This window comes from Rhinoderma darwinii, chromosome 1 (assembly GCF_050947455.1).
Source record: "Rhinoderma darwinii isolate aRhiDar2 chromosome 1, aRhiDar2.hap1, whole genome shotgun sequence".
NCBI lineage: Eukaryota > Metazoa > Chordata > Amphibia > Anura > Rhinodermatidae > Rhinoderma > Rhinoderma darwinii.
In genome coordinates, this window is record NC_134687.1 from 503,730,785 (window position 1) to 503,752,990 (window position 22,206).

At 37.3% G+C, this 22,206-nt stretch overlaps 1 protein-coding gene across 4 annotated transcripts in view; it reads left to right on the plus strand.

The window, feature by feature from the left end:
* Window positions 1–22,206, plus strand: part of ZNF608 (zinc finger protein 608) — a 76,946-nt gene that overhangs the window by 51,327 nt on the left and 3,413 nt on the right. For all 4 annotated transcript variants that reach the window (XM_075836092.1, XM_075836106.1, XM_075836100.1 and 1 more), the window contains 5 exons: window positions 13,192–13,279; window positions 13,443–15,852; window positions 16,210–16,618; window positions 20,100–20,275; window positions 20,674–20,827. In XM_075836092.1, coding sequence (XP_075692207.1) covers window positions 13,192–13,279; window positions 13,443–15,852; window positions 16,210–16,618; window positions 20,100–20,275; window positions 20,674–20,827 — 3,237 coding nt within the window. The remainder of the gene's footprint in view (window positions 1–13,191; window positions 13,280–13,442; window positions 15,853–16,209; window positions 16,619–20,099; window positions 20,276–20,673; window positions 20,828–22,206) is intronic.

The window sequence follows — 22,206 nt, forward strand, 5'->3', positions numbered from 1 at the left end:
ATTGTAGATAACAGTGCATTATGGGTAGTAATTTAGACTGAAATAAGTGCTTGGAGTGCATCTGTCAGATGAGTTAGCATTACTTGCATACCTACTAGAAAAAACACAAAAATTACTTTTGCGATTTGAAACTTCTTTTATTTTTTTTTCAGATAATATGGTCTAATATATTTTCTGGCCAATCACATTTCATTTCCACCCTTTTACTCCATCATCATGAAATACACAGAATGTATTCCATTTCCAAACCAAACATGTTATGTTGTAATTGGAGGCGTTTTTAGATACCGCTCAAATTTGCAAAGAAAAAATACTATTAAGGTTTATCTCGGTTTTTTTTAAATAAATAATATTATGCATATAAACAGACACATGGGATCAGCTTTTGAGTGAACTAGTATGATGATAAAGCTGTTAGCTTCACATTAGAGATGCGTAGAAATAAGAAATATCCAGTAGAAACTCCTTCATAAGATTGTGATGATGAGGAAAATGCCAAGTTAATCATTGTCAAGTACATGGTGCATAATGTAATGATAAACCAGTCAGTTATCTGTGGAGTTCCATCTGCAGCCAGGGATTATAATGTTCTAAAACCAACTCAATCTGCTGTGCCAGCAGCCTTGCCAGTGAAAAAGAAATCTGGGTAAGACAACAGATATTTATTAGTAGTAGAAATAGTGTAGAATTCGAAATATATAGAATATGCAACAACTAGAGATATGCTTTTGTGATATTGTATTTCCAATAATTCTTATTTAAAAACAATTAGAATAAAGTATTGCCTATGCAACACATCAGCGGCAAATAACTTTCCACAAAAAAAGTGAAAACAAATGTAAATATAACGCACCAGGCTTCTAATATTAATGGGGAACGCTACTGTAGGGAATTACAGAATTACATGGCCCTCTTTGAAATCAATGTTAGTGATCTCTGTGGGCATTGGCAGTCTTCCAAAGCCAAGAGCCGCACTGGACTCTGTTCTCAGATATTAATTAATAGGAGGTTCTCCTGAGGCGGGCTATCCTCTACCAACTTAAGAGATGTCTTAAGTAGATGACTCCTTTTATCTTATTTCTAAAACTTTACTTTGAATTAACAATAAAGTAATACAAGATATGTGTTGCCTTAGCATGACCTTGAGCTTTGTTTGACATATGTTATGCTGTTTGTATACATTAGCACAATTAGATTTACCAGGGTAATATAGTTGGAAAAGAAGATGGCTAAAGGCCCTTTTGCACCAGCCGATAAGCGGCCGGTGCAGCAAGCAATGATCAATGAGACATTCTGGATCGGCGCTCATTTGCTCCTGTCAGACCGAGCTATGGATGGGGACGAGCGGCCGTTACTCTGATCGCTAAGCCCCATACATTATTGTCATGTCGGCAGCATGTATCCCTGTTTACACAGGGAGATGTGCTGCTGACAACGATAATCTTTTACTTTTTTAAAACGATACGACCACCAGATGATCGAGCTGCTCGTTCATCTGCTGATCGCTGCCCTGTTTACACAGTGCAATTATCGGCAACAAGCGGTATATGAACACTCATCTGCCCGAAATTGCCCAGTGTAAAACCCCCTTCAGACACATTGGATAGTATCAAATGAAAAATATATAATACACACACACACACACACACACACACACTATATTTGCTTCAGGAGACCACAATTAGTCACACTCCATTAGTGTTGTTTAGATAATAGAACTAGTACCTAAGCCTGGCACTGAAATATTTGCTGCTGCTTTTTTCTTTAAAGATAAGGAGATCTGTAATGTAGGAAAGGGGCACGTTGACAAGATAGCACTTACAGGATTCTGTTGTGGGCAAAAAAAGCTAAGTAAAATGAAAAATGTTTGGAGATGAACTACACAGATTAAATATTTTATTCCATTTATTTTAAGTTGATGGCATGTGATTAGATGGCACATGTGTAGAAAGAGAAGCCCAGGTTTGTACTTCACAATGGTATTATTTACCCCCAGAGCTTTATTCCGCCTTTATTTTATCTTGTGCTGCTTTGTTAGCCTTAAAACCTGCCACAAATCTGTTTCTACAGAGGAGCCCAGCTGCTTGCTGGGAGGAATTTGAATACACAGGCCTGTGAAGGACATTCTCACGCAATTCCTAAGTGGGTTAAATTTCTCAGTAATGTGTTACATACAGAATTACCTTAAGTATGAAATTGAAGTAACATTGCTTAATGTGTTAATAGTGGGCTAAAAGCATAGAACAAGGGAGGCAATGAATGCCTTGCTTAAGGGCCTATGAATTACGACAAATCAAAACAATAAAGAGATAAATAATGGACGTAAATTTTGCTGCCAGTGCTGCCTTTAGGAACTGGGTGAGGCAGTAATGATCAAGCCATAAATCACAGGGTTTGTTAGACAGAAACATTAAATCCCTTTGAACAAAGGAAATCAATTGGCTCAAGCAGATTGTCTTTTTCCTTACCTACCGGAAAAAAAAAAATGTTGTACAATTTTTTTTTCCTCACAAAATGAAAATGTGAAAGAAAGTGATGAAATGTCTTCATATACAGATAGTCAGTGAATATATAAACAGTGGAAAATTCACAATTTAATCTATGTGATAAAAATTAATTTCTTTTTCTCCAAAAAAAAAAAATGACTTCCCTAGTCAGCCTTAAAGTGCTGGAAATTCACTGCATTCTTCAACCTGGTTGGTAACCTAAAATCTTTTGAATATTGTTATATTTGTACTTTATACACCTAAGCAGCTTAACTAAATTGTATTGTAATTAATATTATCTTTTAATTGAACTTGTGAATTAAAGGGGTTTCAGATTTCCTTGTAAAAAAAAGAAAGTTTAGGAAAGTATTTTTTTCCACATTACTTATGTTAACACTATTGGTGGAGCTACAAATACCAGTCGATTTACATTTTTAATGGTTTTGTAATGTTTGGAATTCTCATGGGAGAACACATGCAGTATTCCTTTGAGGATTCACAAATCGTGATGACCTCCATCCCTTGACTAGTAGGACAATCATGTACAAAAGGTTAACATTCTGTCCTAGAGGGATTACAATCTGGAATACTCATTCACTTATTCCATTAAACTCACAGTAAGAGAGGATACAATTGACTTGCTGCTAAGACTACTGAATTAATGTAGAAGGAAGTATACTTTAATAAAAAAGGAAATAGGACAAGGTGAGGATATATTATATTGAAATAGTGTTTGTAAATTATATTGTTGATGTATTTGCTAACACTTTTTCTTAGGGAAGTGGCTTTTTTATGGCCAACTTTGCCGTTCACAATGTTCACGATGTTTTAAAGCTGATAAAATATTTATATTGCTTCCCCATATGACACAATGATTATGAAATTGTCAATAACAAATGTGGTTATTTTATGATTTTATTTGGAAATTACATCAATTTGGAATTCCCCCTCTAAGGCTTCATGCACACGACCGTTATAGGTCATAATTACGGGCACGGCTGGCCGCAGACAGCCGGCCGTTTTTACAGGCCGTGCTCCCATTATAAAGTATAGGAGCACGATCCGTAAAATAAAAAAATAGGACGTGTCCTGTTTTTTCCGGCGCGTTTCTACAGCATGGACACCCTCCCGTAGACATATGGGAAGGTGCCCGTCGGCCATAGAATGAATGGGCCCGTAATTATTTCCGATTTTACAGTTGTGTGCATGGGGCCTAAGAGACCACAATGTTGTACTGGAGAATGCAGATATAGGTTATCCAATAGCTATTTCCAATTCTAAGGTTTCTATTTTCTGTTCTCATTTCACAATGCTTTTGATCCTTTCTAAGGAACAAGGAAAGCTTTTGTTGCCACCCCCATGTTCTGCTGCACTGAATTCAACCTAAATACCTAATGGGGAATGATCATTTTTAGTAAATGCAATTGAAGCTCTTTACAGAATAACTTATTAGAAGCCTTTATGATTTAGCAAGGTCTCAGCTGGCTGCCAGCAGAGGTTTAGGAATGTGTTCTCTAGGGCCTGGTAGCAAAAGATGAAAAGGACCCAGAGCTGGCAAAAAAGCAAATAAATGCTTTGACTTTAACTAAAACATCATAATTTATGAGACTGCTTTCACACTCTCCAGCACAGCGTGAATAGATAACAGCTTTTTCTTTAGCACAGAATATTTGCTGCTTTTCAATATGTCCCTTTTATGCTGAGCTCCAAATGCCTTTCTTTTCGATCGTGAACATTTAATGTCTCATTGCTACAATAATATAGGTTTTCAGATTTCAGCTCTGATCTTTTGCTCACAGCCCAGCACAGTTAGTGGGACAGATAATTTAGTCAGTAATATATAGAAGACTATTTCTACTTCCCTAAGGATTGTAGAACTCTATAAACATAATTCCCAGCCTTAAAGAGACTCTGTCACCACATTATAAGTGCCCTGTCTCCTATATAAGGAGATCGGCGCTATAATGTAGGTGACAGTAATGCTTTTTATTTAAAAAAACGATCTGTTTTCACCACTTTATTAGCGATTTTAGCTTTATGCTAATGAGTTTCTCAATGGACAACTGGGCGTGTTTTACTATTGACCAAGTGGGCGTTGTACAGGGGAGTGTATGACGCTGACCAATCAGTGTCATACACTTCTCTCCATTCATTTCCTCAGCACATAGGGATCCTTTTAGATCACTATGTGCTGTCTTATACTAACACATTAACGATACTGAAGTGTTTAGACAGTGAATAGACATATATTAGATATTGCTCCACCGGTGTAAAAGGGCCTTGAGTATATGGTGTAGAGATGAGAAAATCTGTAAACATTCCTATTGTGGAGCCATATTTTCCATATATAAAATAACGGAGGTTGGCATTCTTTTAGAACAAGTCAATTTTTTAGCCTCCATTATGTTATTCAAGGAAAATGAGGCAGCGTTCATGAAACAACATCTAGAGATGGAGGAAAACCACACGCACCACATGCAGATGACTGTTGCCTTCAGACCACTTTTCCACATTACATTTATCAATCCGCTTTGATAGGACTTTTGAATAATATTGCTGTATATTTTGGTATGTATTGTAAACATTGGGGAAAAATATAAGACAAACCTATGCCCTTAAGCAGTTTTCTGCAGCATATTATATGAAACTTGTATCCTCCATGGCTTTCAGGTTTGTAGAAGTGAATAACAATGTTATGTGTATTTGATCAGTCCCTTTGTCGAAGAACTAGAAGTGCACATGAGTGGCTTTCAGCTATGAATACACATCAGATCTGTAAACTACTTTGCTCATGTTTCAAGTGGATCAGATTGTGAAAAGCGGTTTCTTGGCAGTAACTGTGACTTCCAAACAATTCCCATATTGAGAAGTCCATTACATATGACTAAAAATAAACAGGCACTCTATAATATCATGGTATACACATGATCCACTTCATGAGCAGAGAACTTACTTCCCTCCAAAGTCAACACTTGAAGACAAATAGGAGCCTTGTCCTAACTCATATAGTGTTTTAAAAAGTATCATATCCAGAGAAGGCTGTTAATTCTACTACTAGATATTGAACATTTTACTTTGTACAGTGCACAATGCATATCTATGATATTGCTTTCAAATTATTTTATTGTGACCCCTTATTCTTAATATTTGTTTTCCTTATTGTTAAAAAACTTTAAATAAAAATGATGTTTTAAAATGACATATACACATATTTTATGGCCACTGTCCTCTTCATATCAGTACAGATGCAGAAGATAAGGCTCTGTTCACACTAGCATCATTACAGAGTGATGACTTATGACATATCTTTTTATCAAACATATCCCAATGAATTCAGAAGGATCCCGTTGACGTATAATAGGATCCATCAGGTTTCTGTCAGGGTACTGGTATTTTAGATGTCAGTGCTGCAGACTATACCATTCTTGCTGTTCAAAATATCGGAACTAATGACGGAATGGGAAAAACGATGTTCTGTGAAATCATTTCTTTTGTGTTTGCTGTATGATTTGTTACTAAATAAGATGTTTTATCAGTCCTTGTAGGCAATTAAATGGAAAATATTTTTTTGTTACTTATCAGATTCTATGTGGTCTTGTGTGATACAGAAATATAAAAACGGTATAAATCCAGTAATTACTGGAAGTCCAAGCAGCTAATCTGACTGATAAACTGGGGGCTGGGAAATATATCGCTTGTCTTAACGTTTGTAAAGGACAGGGACTCAAGAGGAAACATTGTGTGCTTTTTTCTGCAGCATAGAGCATGAAGCCATGTGTTGTTCCCCGGCACTGCAGCAGACATACTGGGCTTTTGGTTTGCTACAAATAATATTTCTTTGTTTTGCTAGAATTCCTACTTGTATCCTAATGTAAGAATTGGGCTTCTGATGAAATGTGTGTGCATGAGCTTATCATTTATGGCATTAATTCTCATCATCGATTTATTAAATAAATGCATTAAAGCCATTTAACCATTGCGTTATATGTTTTGCATTAAACAATAAATGTAAAACCTCTTAAAGCATAAATCTGCTATTTTGTAACAATTGCAACAATATGTTTTGACATCACGAACATCATAAGAACGTTCTATTCTGTTTAATGTTTCCATTAACAATATTATCTATCAGTGGAAAAAAAAAGCTGAATTCTTCTCTCCAGTTCCCTGAATATTGAGCTAGATGTAAGGAGCGCTGTTCTTTAGCCACCCAGCCATATTGCCTATTGACATAATGTAATTCATTACAACTATGGAAGGGGATACTGTTACTATGGAAGCAGGGAAAAGGAAAGCAGCAAGAGATGCTTTTAGCTGACCAGTCAACTGGATATTGACCAACTGTCTTTTCATGAGGAAGAAATAGATGGTAGTGAATAAGCTTGAGTCTAGTTTTCCAAGAAGCTGAACGATTTTCCCAAATCAATACAGCTCATCAGGCTTCAGAACAAAGGCTGCGGGGGATGCGACAGTGATTGAGGTGGTGATAGGTTCTTTTGTGTTTAAGAGCAGGCAGACCCAGGGGAAAGCTAAGTCTGTGTTATGCTTTTCATTGTGTTTCTTTCAGAGGAGGTCTTCAAAGATCTTGTTTTTTTGTATAAAGAATGTATAAAGGCGAGAAATATATCCCCCCCCCCCTCTCCTTTGTATAAAGCTTTGCAGTTCAGCATAGTTTGTTGGCTACATATGAGTTTAGCCATCTCCCTGTGCAAAGGCTAAAATAATAATCCACAATAATCTAGGCAATAGATACTCCTCATTGCCTGCCTTTTCATATATTTCCAAATATTATCGGGAATTCTATTTCACTGCTTAAGGAGATGTAATTAATAAATGTCGAATAAAGTCCGTCAACTCAAACCTCCTACAGTGCGAGCCTATCTAAACCAGTAATTTCTAGTCTTTTCAGTGATTTTAATCTGTGCTTAGTACATTAACACCAGAGCAATGCGTCTCAAAGGTTTATGACTGTAGTAGCAGCAGCTCACTAGGGCATAAAGTGTTTCATTATGTTTCTCTTTGTCAACTCTGCCCTATCTCCTGAGCTCCATTGCAGTACATTATTTGTTCAGATAAAACCCAATGTTCAGGGTGACTAATCACAGCGCTGTGTTCCAGATGGTTTGATTACAGGATGTGGTTAAAATGACTCTTCAAACATTTGGCTCAGCAGTGGGGCTCCTAAAAATCGCCCTGAAAAGGTTTCTAGTCACCAGACACACTTATATTTTTTTTTTCTTGATTTTGAGTTGTTTTTTTTTTTAGCTCATAACAATAGTCCAGCACTCAAGATATAAAATTGATGAACTTTATTCAGACATCTTCCAAAACATATTAGACACCCCACACAATACATTTAAGGGTTATTGAAAAATAGCTTCAATTGTATCCCTATTTCTCCTGCTGTTTACTCAGCCTATTTGATTATTTTACATTACCTTTGTGGTATGTATTGTTTTAAATTTTAATACTATTGGTATTTGACCTAGTTTTGTTGTGACAACTTATCTTTGTACAGTGTTTGCTACAGCTTGTCTTGGAATGTGTGATCTATTTTGCTTCATTGTACTACAAAGTGCCTTTGAGAAAAAAAAAGAAGGTTAATTTGATGTATTTGCTTGCAAGGTTTACTATTGATCAAAACATTACCCTTCTTCCAATCATAGTTTTCTATTTTTCAAGAAACCAAGATAATGATTTTTTCTCTTTTTTTGTGAAGTAGATGATTACGAATAAAATGACATCACAGGCCGTTGAAGGGAAGGAAGCATTTTTATTTGATGAGGATTTGCTTGCTTTCTCCTTATTTTCTTAGATTGTGACTATTATTTTATAGGGTGTGATTATTTAAACGCCTTGTATAAGATATATTCTTTGATTAAAGTACTGATGGAATTAACATTCCAAGCCACGAAATATGATGTCACTACATTCTCAGTATTTGTAGAAATTGTATATGTTTGGCACATTCAAATACCATATAAATTATAAAGGTTTACTGCGAAGAACTGTACAAGTTGCAGGAGTCAAGCTTTGTAATTGCAGGCAGCAGAGTGTTCTGGAGATATTTGACAAGCAATGATCATGGCTTGGGCTGGACATCTGTGACATAGATATGTTTTTACAGTTTTTCACCCCTGGGTTCCTCTTGTTAAGCAATTATCACTCTTATCCAACAAGGTCATTAAAGGGTCACCAGGCATAGAACACAAGTTAATATAATTCAACAGGCAGTATATATATATATATATATATATATATATATATATATATATATATATATATATATATATATATACAGAGCATTTTATTATTATTATGATTATTTTGACTATTATTATGCTCATTAAAGAATGCATAATAGTGACTAAAAAGCTACAAAGTAAAAAAAACTATTCACGAATGTGTTTAACATTACGCCCCTTTAAATGAAACAATCCTTAAAAGTGGCCGTACTTGGGCATATGGCTCACATCTATTGAGACATGTTTCCACTGAGCAGCTCCTGGCTCAGCATGGCTCTGATCATTCCATTTTCTATGATGAATGGTAAGGAGTAGGTTTTCCATCATGATGGAAATATCAAATGCTTCTGATCAATAGAAATATATAATATTTCCTCCCTAACCATGACTTGATCCCTAATTCATAATAAAAGACTTCTGCTGGACATAAACATGAAAGATTTCTTTGTGGATCCTGTGAACAACTGTATGTCTAGTCGCCCCACATTTATCACCAGGGAAACAAGCATCAAGCTATTTACACTCCTCTAATACTTTGTTTCCCCTGAAGATATTTTTGGTAGTCATTTATCTCACACTCAGTATGCATGCTCAGCTGAGGGTGCATGTTTATGGGGAGTCCGCCCACAGCTATTACACGTCTATGACTAACTTTAGTATTTCCTTTGTCTACAGTTGCCTTATATACACAATTGAACTGATTTAGCTTTATTCCAAATATTTGTGTACTGCATTATAGAACACTCTACCGATTTGTATATAGATAAACCAGGAAATTACCTTTTTCTTCATTTTGCACATTTACTATCCCTTGAGATAGTCTTAATCTTTAGCTGAGACAATCATTTTTACATTATAAAGATAATAAACAATAAGGTAAATGACAAGCTTTTAGGTACAAAACTATTAACATAACGTTTGTGACTTTTGTTGCTGAGGCTTTAGCTACAGATCTCAGTCCAACAAGTCACAAGGAATTGTTTGCGGCAAGCATTGACCAATCTCTGGTCGGCTTATGCTGTGAATGCTGAAGCCCTCAGGGAAAAGGAAATAATAAAAGCCTTTTTTACTAAGGATTTAGTTTAAGTATTTGTGCAAGCTTTCTGTTTTATATTAGGCTTTGAATGCTGTGCTTGTTGTGTCTTTTATGTTTTCTTTCAAGCAATTTTCACTATACATATGTGCTAGATCAGAGACTTTGCAACACAGCTCTCCAATTTACTCTATAGAGTTCAAAATATATAAGGCGTATTCCTGTGCTATAAATATAAAGGGGTTGTTGATGGTTTTAAGACACACTAGGTCCTGAAACATTCCTGCATTAGCGGCAGCTGTTCTAGTTATTTCAAAACCATTTTACACATTGAGTTGAAAATATTGTAATTATTCTTAAGCAGCCCGTTCTAAAGTGTATACGACAATTTTCAAACAGGAGTAAAGAACCCTAAAGAATGGAGGGACAGTAGCAAAGTGTTGACAATGTTACAACATGAATTTATATTGAATTACAGATTAGATGACAAGGACAAGATAAAGGTGGAGCTAGTTGCATCTTTGTGCTCACAATTTGGACTAGATTTTGCATTAGACTTTGTATGTGGGGGAAAAAAAAGGATTACAGATTAATTAGTAATACCATTTTCAATACACAGTCAAGGCTGGCTATTTAGATGGTTTATTTTTATAAGTGAAGAAATTTATATTTCCACATCTGTTTTATGCTTTTACTACTTAGAAAATGTCTTTATTTTATTGTTTGCTTATTTAGGTCATTCAGACTTGTTTTGTAAACTGAAATAAAATGAATGCAGTTGGGACTTACTGCACCAAATGAAGACAAATAAATATCTTTCAGTATTTCCAGCTACTATTTATTATTTCAAATGTGTGGCATGTAAGGCTCTATTTACATCATGTTTGTGCTTTACTTTCACCTTAAATTTTATACAGTGCTGCCGACCGAATGCTCTAGACATATACAACTGTATGACTATCCCCATAGAGACACAGCCAATTTTCGTTTTTTTATTTTCATTTTCCATTGTTACATTCTTAGGCTGGGTTCACACAACCTATTTTCAGACGTAAACGAGGCGTATTATGCCTCGTTTTACGTCTGAAAATAGGGCTACAATACGTCGGCAAACATCTGCCCATTCATTTGAATGGGTTTACCGACGTATTGTGCAGACAACCTGTCATTTACGCGTCGTCGTTTGACAGCTGTCAAACGACGACGCGTAAAAAACAGCCTCGTCAAAAGAAGTGCAGGACACTTCTTTCAGACATAATTTGAGCTGTTCTTCATTGAACTCAATGAAGAGCAGCTCAAGATTTACGGCTGTCAGAGAAGCCTCGCAAAATGCGAGGAGCAGCATTTACGTCTGAAACGAGGCAGCTGTTTTCTCCTGAAAACAGTCTGTCTTTTCAGACGTAAAAGCCTGCTACCGTGTGCACATACCCTTAGAGCCATAACTTTTTCCGTCTACATGTTTTATGCTGGAGAAGTTGTAGTTTTTTAATGAGATCATTTAATATACCATATAATATACTGGGAAACGTAAAAGATAAAATCTTTGCTGGGTGTAATAGCAAAAGGATCAGTGATTTCTCCAAGGTTTTTTGGGTTTCGTTTTTATGGCATTCACCATGCGGTAAAAACGACACGTTAACTTTAATCTATGGTGCTACAAAATTTATATTGATTTTTTTATATTTTACAACTTTTACAAAGAAAAAAAAATATTTGTTAAAAAAAGGGAGCCATAACGATGGGAGGGCTTATTTTTTGTCGGGCAGGATATCGTTTTTATTGGTAACATTTTGGGGTACATGCAACTTTTTGATTACTTTTTATTCCACTTTTTTGATCACCCATATATTTTAATATTTTGGACTTTTACTTATGCGGCGTTACAAATTTTGTTAACTTTTTTTATTGCCTACATATTTTTTTGTGAAAAATTGGAAAAGTTTTTTTTAAAAACTTTTAGCTATTTTTATTTTTTTATATTTTAAAAAATTGTAGTAAACTATTTTTTTTGCCTTTTTTTTGTCTTTCTAGAGCACTTTATAATGGGATTATTAGATTGCTCAATTATAAGATTCAATAGGCCTCCGGCTGCCATGGAACCGATCAGAACCCATCGATTTCATCAAGAGGGGCTGATAGTGGGACAGAGGTAGCCCCCTCCCTCAGTCTAATTTCTCAGTTGACATGGTCACCATTAGTCGCGGCATCTGAGGAGTTAGCGGTCGAGAGCTATCTTAGATCCCGGTCATTATAGGTGGGTGTCCGTTGTTTTTAACAGCTGACATCTGCTGCTTATCATGTGGGCTCAGCTCCTGAGCCCGCATCATATTTTGACAGCTTACATCCAGCCTCATAGTACGTTGGCTGTCGTTAAGGAGCTACACAGCTACATACGTCTACTATTCATCTCGTTATTTCCATTTTTTGAGGCATCCAGTTGTGTCACATGTCTGGCCAGTAGAACCCTATGAGCACATCAAACATATATGTCAGGAGCACTTCCATGGAGCCTAAACGTGATGTGAACAGAGTCTTACATAGCTGAACAAGCAATCTTTTTAACAAAGCACAGTATATGTAAGCTTCGTTGATATCAACATGGACTTTCCACAAAAGACAATATTGTTAAAAAAAAAAAACTATGGGCTACTGATCTAAACAAGGGCTGAAGGTGTCACCCATAGTATTGAATCTGATCATTGTTTTCATTTACAGACTTAGTCTGTTGTCTGTAGATGTTGTCTGCACTAGTTTTTAGGCCATTTGGGTTTTGCATACTAAAGAAAACCTTTTATGATGATTAAGCATTTTTCATCATATTAATACCATATAATATTTGCACAACTTTTAAACAATCACATTATTGTACAATGATATAATATTATATCTATCTATCTATCTATCTATCTATCTATCTATCTATCTATCTATCTATCTATCTATCTATCTATCTATCTATCTATCTATCTATCTATCTATCTATCTATCTATCTATCTATCTCTCTTTCTAAGGAACCTAGAGGTGTATTTGGTTAATGTGTGGGTTAAAATCCTTTTACAAAATATAAGTGTTCCTTCTCTTTTTGTCCTAAAGCAGGAGGTTTTTTTATGTTTTTTTTTTCCTTTTAAACCAGTACTTAGATTTAGCTATTTGACTGTTAAGTGAAAGCAATTATGTGTAATAATAGTAACGCTAAAAGGTAGTGTTTTACAGCAGGACATGGCAAACAATATTTCCTGCTGTCAATACTATCTTGGTTGTGCATACATATATACTGTTTCCTGTGAACTTTAAATGGAGGTTGCTAAAACCAAAATAAGGAAACAAGCCAACCACAGCTATTAAAAACATAACTGAATCTTTGAATGTTCTTCTAGACTGACTAAAAAAAAAAAAAACTCAATAGAATTTTGTTTCCTTGTGCAGGTGTATTGGTTGTGAATGTCACATGGCGGAATAAAACATATGTTGGGACTTTATTGGATTGCACAAAGCATGACTGGGCTCCTCCAAGGTAAGCTACCAACTGTGAATAAAATTTACTGTTGCCTAAATTGTGCGAATTCTTGCTCCACTGCTATAAATTGAAATGTTGCTTTGTTTTCCTTGTTTCATGCTGTATTACGTATTTTAAAAAAATATTGCAAAACGCATCTAAATATCACTTTTCTGTGTAGGTTTTGTGATTCACCAACAAGTGACCTTGAAATGCGTGGAGGTCGTGGCAGGGGTAAAAGGGCAAGGTCTGCAGCACCAGTGCCGCCACCTGCCCCAGGAAATGATGCAAATTTGACAGAAATAAGAGGACTTCAAAATAAAAGCAGAGGTGGGGCACATGGGAAAGGGAGGCGTGGAAGTATTAATACAAGTGGACGTCGGACACCCCCAAATTGTTCCATTGAGGATTTTAAAGCAAGTCCATCACCTGCGGGTAAAAGAAAAAATAGGCCTGCAATGGAGCTAGATCTGAATTCAAGTTCAGAGGACAATAAATCAGGGAAGAGGGTTCGAACTAACTCTCGGAGCATGGCAACTGCCCCACAGGGAAAAAATGATTTTTTTTTGGACCAAGGCTGCTCTTCTCCAGTTTTAATAGACTGTCCACATCCAAATTGCAACAAAAAGTACAAGCACATAAATGGACTTCGGTATCACCAGGCACATGCACACTTGGATTCAGAAAACAAACTGGATTTTGAGCAAGACAGTGAGGATAAAGTTTCAGACTGTGAGGAAGCACTAAGCAATGTGGCACTTGAATGCAATGAATCAAGCACAAGTTTGGACCAGTTAAAAGCGCCCATGTCTCCTGGTATACAAAGTGCTCCTGGTACACCAAAGGGCAAAAGAGAGTTGTCAAACAATTGCACCAATCAAATTAGCAATTCAAAAACTGTGAAAAATTCTGGAAAAAAGAAAGGATTACATGTGGAGCTTAATAACCTTCCTATCATTTCTAACATGTCAGTTACACTGGACAATTGCGCTTTAGATGGCAGTCTCACTGTAGAAATGCCAAAACTGGAAGCAGAAGGAATAGTTGATAAGAAAAATGAAAAGAGTAAAAAATCCAACAACTGCAAGATTGATAAAAACCTTTCGAAGCTTAAAACCACTCGGCCAATTGCTCCAGCGCCAGCTCCAACACCTCCTCAATTAATAGCAATTCCTAGTGCAGCATTTACAAACACTACAACAGGCACAATACCAGGATTACCCTCTTTAACTACTGCTGTTGGTCAGGTAACACCAAAGAGCCCCCCATTAAAACCTATTCAACCAAAGCCAACAATTATGGGAGAGCCAAGCAGTGTAAATCCTTCCCTCACATCACTCAAGGACAAAAAGAAAAAGGAAAAAAGAAAATTAAAGGAAAAGGAAAGTAAAGATGCACTAAGTCCTCAAGAAGAATCTAACATTTGTAAAGTAGAGGACTTATCTGGACATTTTTTAAAAGAGCATATTAATAAGAGTGATTCTCTTACTAATGGACTCAATGAAACTCCAGAAAGCCGAATGGCTAGCATAAAAGCTGAAGCAGATAAGGTGTATACTTTTACAGACAATGCACCAAGCCCGTCTATAGGAAGTGCCTCTAGGGTTGAGTGTAGCACTGTGATTAATGGACAATCTACTATTGCACCATTGAACGTCTTGTCACAAAATGTTGAGAATAGTTCTACTACAAAGACAAACAGTCCAGCATATTCTGATATTTCTGATGCGGCTGATGATGGGGGCTCTGACAGTAGGTCAGAAGGCATGAGGTCAAAGACTAGCTCTCCCTCTGATATTATATGTAATAAAGATTCTAACATTGTTAAGGGTCATTCTACACCTATTTCACAGTCATCTCAAGTAAAAGAATCTCTCTCTCCGTATTACCATGGTTATGACCCTTACTATTCACCATCTTATGTACATTCGGGACAGGCCAATACTCCTGTAACAGGGAATGGAAACAATACACAGGGAGGAAAAAGTAAAAAAGAGGCAGAGGAAGAGATGGAAAAAAAAGAGAAGAATGAAAGTTTAGATGGTAAAAAGGCTGAAGCAAACTCTAACAACTTGCCACCTCAGCATCAATCTGTTATTACACAAAGACATCCTGCACTAGCCCAGTCACTTTATTATGGACAGTATGCATATGGTCTGTACATGGATCAAAAGTCACTTATTGCATCAAATCCAGCCTACAGACAACAGTATGATAAATATTATGAAGACCAGAGAATGGCTGAGCAGAAAGTGACCCATATAGGAAGAGAATGTGAGAGAAAACCAGAAAATTCACCTAAGGAGCTAGTAAAAGAGGATATAAAGTTAAAGAATATACCAACAGCTACAATTTCAAAAGCACCTTCAACCCCAGAACAAGCTAAGATTAACACAAAAATGACCATTCCCAATAAAACGGAAGAGCCTGTGAAAACCCAGATTCTACCAAATCATCAGCAAGTCCAGTGTGATAGCTTCAAGGCAAAACAAATGGAGAACCACCAGCTCATAAAAGAGGCAGTGGAAATGAAATCTGTTATGGACTCCATGAAACAGACTGGAGTGGATCCGACCGTAAGATTTAAACAGGTAAGAGATCAAAATATAGTCAATGGCTTCTTGTCAATAATTATGTAAATCTATTATATTAGGTTTGTTCATACCATTGTCTTTATTAATACAATTATAGATTGTAGTTACTGAGATATGAAAGTAAGTTTTACAAATGTTATGTGAAGTTCCCATACACATAGCAGGCGGTAGTAAACTTTCAATATCTATGATGCTCATTTAGTATATTTATCCATTCATTTTTAACCAAACCTAAAAACATTTTACGCCGGTAGTGGCGTTCATTGATTCTACTGGATGATTAACTATGGATTTTGTTTTTTTATGCAACATTTATTGTTCTGCAGAAATTAAACATATTCTCTGTTTTTCAAGGAGTCTGATTCAAGATCGTGGCATCAATACATTTACCAGTCAAAGTATCTTGAGCAGCAAAAAGCAGAGGAAATAGATCGAGAGAAAAAAATAAAAGACGAAAACTCCAAAACTTCTAATAAAGAAACTGTATTACCAGTTCCATTACAAGTCACAAAAGAGGAGGTCAAAGAGGTCAAGCGCCCAGACACTCAGTTAGTGGAAGATAACAAGAATAAAAATGATGATAGGAAAACTCCTGTAAATTGGAAGGATTCAAGAAATGCAAGAGTTGCTGTTTCATCACCTATGAGTCAGCAGCATCAATCATATATCCAATATTTGCATGCTTACCCCTATACACAGATGTATGATCCAAATCATCCAGCATATCGGGCAGTGTCTCCAGTTTTAATGCATAGTTATCCAGGTGAGTCTTATTTGCTCAAAAGCATTTAATAGAAATTTTTTATGTTTTTTGTAATATTGAGGAATGAATGGTTTTCAAATGCAATCTTCTAAATATCTTTCCAAAACAAAAATTTGCATAGCAAAAAAAAAATGGTTACCATATATTACATTTATTTTTTTTTATTGCAGCCTCCATTTGTACATTGGTGATTCAGTGGGGTGCTGTGTGTAGAAATACTTACCGATCCCCGCATCTTGACGTTTTTCAGGTCCAGCGCCACTCACGTGATCCTTATTCAGACTGGAATCGCTGCTTTTCCGAAAACCGGAAGTTAGGCCTCATGCACACGACCGTAGCCGTGTGCACGGCCGTGATTTTCGGGTTGGCCGGCTGCGGACTGTCAGCCGCAGGCCGCCCGCAAATTGCGGGACATGCACATGGCCGCCGCCATTGTTTTCAATGAGCCCGGACCGCAGAACACGGCCGTAATAAAACATGCCCGTTCTTTCTGCGGTCTGGGTTCCCGGGCCGTGCAAAGACCGCAAAAACTGCGGTGGTGTGCATGGCCCCATAGAAAAGAATGGGGCCGCAATTCTCCCGTGGATTTTCGGGGGAATTGCGGCCGCAAAAACACGTTCGTGTGCATGGGGCCTAAGGCTCCTCGTTCTGGGTCCCATAGGAATGCATTGAGAGCCTGAGTTCCGGTTTACTTAAAAGCACAGTGACTCCAGACCAGTCAGATGGAAGATCATGTGAGTGCCGCTGGACCCGAAAAAGACAAGATGCGGGGATCGTTAAGTATTTTTGCACACATCACTCCACTGAAACACCAATGTACAAATGGAGGCTGCAATGAAAAAAAAAAAGTGGAGTGCTTCATTAAGCGTGCCATGAAAACACATGTTTTTAGACAAGGCTCACATTCTCTTATCCAACGCCTTTTCTTTACCCCCTACCCCCCACACACCTTGCACCCTAATGCTCTTCATGTCTGTCATACACAGATACTAGCTGGGTGACTCGCTCATGTAGCTTTATAAAAAAAATCAAAACCACAAAAAAGGCCATACTCACTAGGTAGGTGGGTGGGTGAAAACCCGTTCCCATCAGGACGCAGACGGGTCAAAGAATGCTGCAGAAGGAGTGTGCATTAAATAGTGATAGCCCTTCCCACTAGTCTTGAGGGGAGTGGCGAACTAAGTGCTCAAAGGTGTGCGATAAATGTGTGTCAGTGTAGTGCTAGGGTGTGAATGTATGGTAAAAAATAAATATGTATGAATGAAAGTGTCAGAACTGTGTAATAATGTAATAAAAATAAATAAATAAATAAATAAATGTGATGAATAGGGGTCAGTGCTGTGAACAGTACATGGGGTGTCAGTACTATGTGTAATACGTGGAGGGATAATGTGCTGGTCGTCAGGCATGGCGTATCTTGCCGAATAACAGCCTATTTGTAACGCCGCTAGTGTTAGCTAAAGCGGGCTGCTCTGCATTCCAAACCAAACGCCAGCACATCATGACCTCCCAGCATATAAGACCCGGCTGCGTCCTGAAAAAAAGTGTAGTATACGTAGTAAGAAATATCCATGAAACATGGGGTATTAGTTGTTATTTTGGCCAAAATACGCAAAGCTCGCAACCCAACGTCAAGGGTCCCCAGTGCCTTGCGAGTCCCTAACCAGAACTTTTCGTTCCTAATTTAAAAACACAAACAGAAAAAATGGGACATAAATATCATCAAAACCACAAAAAAGGCCATACTCACTAGGTAGGTGGGTGGGTGAAAACCCGTTCCCATCAGGACGCAGACGGGTCAAAGAATGCTGCAGAAGGAGTGTGCATTAAATAGTGATAGCCCTTCCCACTAGTCTTGAGGGGAGTGGCGAACTAAGTGCTCAAAGGTGTGCGATAAATGTGTGTCAGTGTAGTGCTAGGGTGTGAATGTATGGTAAAAAATAAATATGTATGAATGAAAGTGTCAGAACTGTGTAATAATGTAATAAAAATAAATAAATAAATAAATGTGATGAATAGGGGTCAGTGCTGTGAACAGTACATGGGGTGTCAGTACTATGTGTAATACGTGGAGGGATAATGTGCTGGTCGTCAGGCATGGCGTATCTTGCCGAATAACAGCCTATTTGTAACGCCGCTAGTGTTAGCTAAAGCGGGCTGCTCTGCATTCCAAACCAAACGCCAGCACATCATGCCCTCCCAGCATATAAGACCCGGCTGCGTCCTGAAAAAAAGTGTAGTATACGTAGTAAGAAATATCCATGAAACATGGGGTATTAGTTGTTATTTTGGCCAAAATACGCAAAGCTCGCAACCCAACGTCAAGGGTCCCCAGTGCCTTGCGAGTCCCTAACCAGAACTTTTCGTTCCTAATTTAAAAACACAAACAGAAAAAATGGGACATAAATATCATCAAAACCACAAAAAAGGCCATACTCACTAGGTAGGTGGGTGGGTGAAAACCCGTTCCCATCAGGACGCAGACGGGTCAAAGAATGCTGCAGAAGGAGTGTGCATTAAATAGTGATAGCCCTTCCCACTAGTCTTGAGGGGAGTGGCGAACTAAGTGCTCAAAGGTGTGCGATAAATGTGTGTCAGTGTAGTGCTAGGGTGTGAATGTATGGTAAAAAATAAATATGTATGAATGAAAGTGTCAGAACTGTGTAATAATGTAATAAAAATAAATAAATAAATAAATAAATGTGATGAATAGGGGTCAGTGCTGTGAATAGTACATGGGGTGTCAGTACTATGTGTAATACGTGGAGGGATAATGTGCTGGTCGTCAGGCATGGCGTATCTTGCCGAATAACAGCCTATTTGTAACGCCGCTAGTGTTAGCTAAAGCGGGCTGCTCTGCATTCCAAACCAAACGCCAGCACATCATGCCCTCCCAGCATATAAGACCCGGCTGCGTCCTGAAAAAAAGTGTAGTATACGTAGTAAGAAATATCCATGAAACATGGGGTATTAGTTGTTATTTTGGCCAAAATACGCAAAGCTCGCAACCCAACGTCAAGGGTCCCCAGTGCCTTGCGAGTCCCTAACCAGAACTTTTCGTTCCTAATTTAAAAACACAAACAGAAAAAATGGGACATAAATATCATCAAAACCACAAAAAAGGCCATACTCACTAGGTAGGTGGGTGGGTGAAAACCCGTTCCCATCATTATAAAAAAAATGGTTGTACTATTGTACAGTACAAGCACCTTATACATTTTGTGTCTCCCTTATTTCCTCATAGATTGTAAGCTCTTGCGAGCAGGGTTCTCACTCCTCTTGTATGAATTGTTAATTTGTTTCTTCACTATGAAATGTCTTGATATTGTCTGTACATGTTCCCTCTGAATTGTAAAGTGCTGCGGAATATGTTGGTGCTATATAAATAAAGATTATTATTATTATTATGATTATTAATATTGTTAAAAAGTATTGTTATTTCCTTCTATTATTTACATTTTGTTGCACTTTTGTCACACAGGAGCATACCTATCACCAGGCTTTCCTCACTACAACGTTTATGGAAAGGTGTCCGGAAGAGATGACTCTGAGAAAGCCAACACCAGCCCCAGCATTAACTCAAAATCATCATCTGAATCGAAAGCACTAGATTTACTGCAGCAACATGCAAATCAGTATCGCACCAAGTCGCCTGCTGTAAGTCTTTCTGCCATATTATATTTTTGATGATGTTCATGTGGGTCTTTCATCGCTCAGATATATTAGTGTCTTAAAATAATCTAAAAAATATATACTGTAAATCTAGATCTAAATTTTCAATTAATTTTGCCTTAGAATAGCAAATGATTAATATTGTGGAGAAAGGAGACAAAATATTCACCTTACGTTTGACCTTTCCTCTGAGGGTCAAGTCTGTAGTAAATAGATCTACTGCTAGATAAAGAATTTGTGAGTGGCCTGATCTTCATTTATATGGCTAGATAATTTTACATTTTTACCAACATCAAACTTGCCTTTCTAAATAGTGTATTTCTGTATAATTGATCTGTAATAGTAAAATGTCTTCTAAACGGCATGCTCTTTTGGTTATACAGCTGGCAGAAAAAGCTTCAACTGAACGGGAGCGAGAGAGTGAGAGAGAAAGGGACCGACATTCTCCTTTTAGCCAACGTCATCTCCATACACATCATCACACACATGTTGGGATGGGATACCCCCTGATACCTGGGCAGTACGACCCATTTCAAGGTTAGTGTCCTTTCAGTTTCTAAATTTGTGTTCCTTCACAGATCAATTCACTTAGTTAATGGTTGGTTAACTCATATTTGTTATGGTTTTGGCTTCCAATTATCTCTGGTTGTGTATAACCAGTGCCCAAATACGTCCGACCTTATTCAAATTCTTGATCACGAAGAACTTCATTGTATACAAAGTCTAATTCGTATACATATCACCAATGGTGCACAATGCAGAGTAAATTGCCATATGAGTGACCTCGAGAAGCATCTGTATGACATTGTCGTTGTATTTTTGGGATAGTTTTAAGACATAATATAGTTAATTTTTCTCTTTCCAAAAAGGATCCCACAAATTATAGCACATGCTTCTCAAGAAACTAAACAGCTCTGTTACTATATACTAGAAGTACTCTGCAAGTGAGAATTAAAACTACCAGATGCATGACTTCAAAAAGTTCATCATGTGATCTTCAAGGGAAGTTACTCTAGTAGCTTTCTTAAACATGTGGCAATATAAAACTTTTGCTTTTCAATTAAACACCATATTACATCTATATTATTATCTTATTAACCCACATTTATCAAATTTGGTTATCACAACTCAAAACCTAGTTAACTGGTTGCCGACACAGGACGAGTATGCTCGTCCTGAGCGGCGAGCACTTCGCGCATTAGGACGAGCATACTCGTCCTGTGTGACAGCCGTCCCTGCCGTCTCTGTGTGTGCGATCGAGAGCGGGGCAACGGCTGTAATACACAGCCACGGCCCCGCTCTGACAGCGGAGAGGAGAGAAACATCTTCTCTCCGCTGTTAACCCTTTGAACGCCGCGATGACAGCTGATCGCGGCGTTCAAAGAGAGGGGACTGCACATTGATCGCGTCACAGAATATAACTGTGACGCGATCAAAGCCCACAACTCGTATGGCCAGACAGCCCAGGGTCCAGTGAAGGACCCCAGGGCTGTCTGAACATATTTCCTGTTGTTAGGGCATACTGAGGTATGTCCTAACAACTGCCTGTGTACGATCAGTAACAGGCTAATGTACTGGCATATAGATCTATGCCAGTACATCACAGTTACAAAATAAAAATCAAAATGATAAATCCCTTTATGGGATTAACAAAAAAAGTTAAATGAATGTAAAAAAAAAATAATGGTAAATAAATAAATAAAAAGTCAAAAAAATACAGAGAAACACACATTTTTTATAATAAATAAACTTTTTAAAATATAAGTCCCAAAACATGAAATAATATAGACATATTTGGTATCGCCACGACCGTAACAACGTGTACAACAAATGTATACCATTATTTATGATGATCGGTGTATGGTGTAAAAAAAAAAATATTAAAACTGCTGCGCAACTGCTTTTTTTCTTCATTT